General features: G+C 26.6%; 1 protein-coding gene across 1 annotated transcript; it reads right to left on the bottom strand.

Annotated features, from left to right (window-relative positions):
- Positions 1 to 154: 154 nt before the first annotated feature.
- On the bottom strand, positions 155 to 2,278 carry LOC105461899 (alpha-tocopherol transfer protein-like; the record flags this gene model as incomplete). Its single annotated transcript, XM_011708411.1, has 2 exons — positions 1,976 to 2,278; positions 155 to 522 (listed from the first exon to the last, which is right to left on the bottom strand). Coding segments are annotated over exons 1-2 (655 nt in total), but the record flags the coding sequence as incomplete, so codon positions are not given.
- Positions 2,279 to 3,106: the final 828 nt, after the last annotated feature.

Genomic DNA, 3,106 nt, shown 5'->3' with positions numbered 1-3,106 from the left:
TTCCGATCTATTTGTTAAATTAATAAATACATATTGGAGCGATATAACACCCAAGCTTTGGTTCGTTGGCCCTTTTTTACTTTATTTATTAATATTGGAATAATTTGGAGCTTTGACTTTAAATTTTATTTTAATTTTAATTAATTTGTAATACTTACATTGTCCATCAGTTCTTTCTTCATAAAAGGTTTTATTATGTTCATTAATATTTCTATTATGGATGGCGCATTTAAGACATGGACTTCCTTCAGACGAAATGGCGCTGTTTCTTGGATATAATAAAAAAATTTTTTTAATGCCAATGGATTCATTCGTGTAATATGACCAAAGGATAATTTTCCAACGTCGAAGAGCAAGGCATAACCGTTCGTAATACCATTTATGAAAATATTTACGTCAAGTAACATGAAGGCATGTCTGAGAGCGATATTAAAGTCAAAGAGAGAAGAATCGGGTTCTAGTATTGTCGCATATGATATTATATAGCCATCCTTCGTTGTTGCTTTCAGAAGAAAAGCAGCCCTATTTTAAATCAATTTAATTTATTAATATATCAGAAAGTATCAAAACGTTAGCAAAAATATTCTGTAGTACTGTTAAAAATCTGCAATTAATATACTTATTCACATTTACAAAATCTATTTTTTCTGCATAAAACTCAAAATGTGTATACTTTAAATATTTTGAATATTGTAAATTAACATTTTACATATAGGGTAGGATTGGATATTACAGCACATTAAGAAAATGTTTGGATATTTCTTATTGAAGAATAAGAAAATCTTGTTTCTCTCATTTGATAAGTCTTATTGTTGTACGTAATTTGGTATTGGAAATTTATTATTTTAATGCAAATGATCAGTGATGGAGGGTGCTTTAATTACCCAAATAGATCTCATATTATTCTTTAGATAGAATAATATGGGCATCTGAGGGTAATATGAGCACAGAAATTTTTTTCAGTTATGCAGAAATAAAAAATCATATTAAAAATTTCTTGTTAGAATAAACGTTTAACATTTTGGTAGAAACTAAAATATACTTTTTACTTAAACGAAACTAAAATATTCTATCAAAATAAGCATTCAAAATATAATTATCTTATTTATCACATAACGGTCAAATGTAGACCTGGAAAGAAAAAGAAAGCACATATACAATATTTAAACATTTTATTATAAAATAACTAACATTTCAATAAAAAATAAACTATAGCATTTTACTTTAACAGTATTAAAACATTCTAACAAAAAGAAATATTTAAAATGTAATTATCTTCTTGTCACAAAATAATCTATTAATAATAATTGCAAATCTTGACTTTTTTGTTGATTCCTATATTCTCCATGGATCTATTGCTTGCACAATACACAAATAAAATTAACCAGATGTTGAAAAGTTTTTATTAGTTAAAATTCTTAATTGTTAATTCAAAATAATAATCAAAATAACAAAAAAACTTATCTTCCAATTTGCAAAGGTTGACGGTGTTTATAGTAGACTACTGTAAAAGTACAATATGAGCATACTCATAACAGAAAGCCATACGTACTGTTTGAAAAAGCCTTATATCTAACAAATTAATAATGGTTTTAAGGATTTGTGAGATTAGGACGGCTAAATATTTTTTACTTTATAAATATTAACGATGCAGAACAAAATATGTTATCTCAATGTAGGTTGCGAAGCTAATGAAATAAAGAGAAAAACGTAAGAAATAAGAAAATAACGTACATTTTGATTTATTTTGACAACTTTTCAGAATAAATAAAACTAATGCAAATCCCGCAGCATACTTGGATGTTCTGAAGCCAGTGCACTTTTTACACAGCAGATTGCATTATATAGTACCAACCGTTGCAAAAATATATATAGAGGACGCTAATATTACCTGTAGTGCTCATAATACCCGACCATACTCTTCACTAACAAGTTATACTATTTGCTCACTAATATTTATAAAGTTGCTTCTTACGAGACTTTGAAGCCTTGTTGTAGCTCCGTTTTTTCCCTGCACGGATCTCGATTACCAAAAAATTCTGGTAAGTGCGTCCTGAGCGTGTAATAATTTTCAATTGTGTTTTTCGTTGGTTCCATTTGATAATAATTTTTGTGAAGAAACAAAGCAAGGAAGGTATCCTCAATTTTTGGCAAGTGCGGTTGTTTCTCGCACCATTCTCTCAGTGATTGTATATCAGATAACTTCAATTGAGGACTCTTTTTCATTTCTTCCTCTAATGTAATACTTTTCATTGTTGACATTGAAGTTTGCTTAAACTGCAAAATAAAATTATTTTATTATATCTGTTTGTGAGTCAAAAAATATCTAAGGAAAGTTAATTACAAAAAAATCAGTTTTTATTAAATTAAATTATTTAAATTTTAAATTGTGAATAGTTTAATGATTAAGAAAAAAAATTTGTAAAACTGATTAATTTTATTGGTCAGAAAATGATATTTTTTAATAGATAATTTGATAAAAAATTATTTTCTGAACAATTAGTCAAAAATTAATTATGCCAAGCAAAATTAGTAAACTTAATTTATAAACTACGTGTATAATCATATATTTTAATTTTTATTCCCTAATCAAAAAAGAAAGAGAGAGAGAGAGAGAGAGAGAGAGAGAGAGAGAGAAAAAGAGAGAAAGAGCGGGAAAATCAAGTAAGATAAGTGTCTGTGCAACATTAGAAATAGGTCAAATTTTAAGAAAATGAAAATTTTATGTCCCCAAATATCTTATTTCAACTTAACGAATTTTGCCCAGACACTTGTCTCGTCCCATAAATATTTTAGAATAATTAATAATGTAATTTATCAAATTATTAAGAATAATTTATTAATTGAATTATGTTATACAACTCTTTTGTGATTGTTCTAATCGTGTTATTTTGTAATATGATTCGTACGCATAAATTTGATGACAATTGTTATGTAATTAAGTTAAATAGAAGATTATAATACCTTGTTATATGTATTATACACATACATGTTCATTATATAATGGAACGATTCTTATTTATCAATATGAATATAATTTTGATATAAATATAAGTTTAATTTTCATACATACGATTCTGTCTCTTATACACATCTCTGAGCGGGC

The sequence above is a fragment of the Wasmannia auropunctata genome, unplaced genomic scaffold, assembly GCF_000956235.1.
Source record: "Wasmannia auropunctata unplaced genomic scaffold, wasmannia.A_1.0 LD275461.1, whole genome shotgun sequence".
NCBI lineage: Eukaryota > Metazoa > Arthropoda > Insecta > Hymenoptera > Formicidae > Wasmannia > Wasmannia auropunctata.
This window is presented reverse-complemented; position numbering and strand designations above follow the sequence as displayed.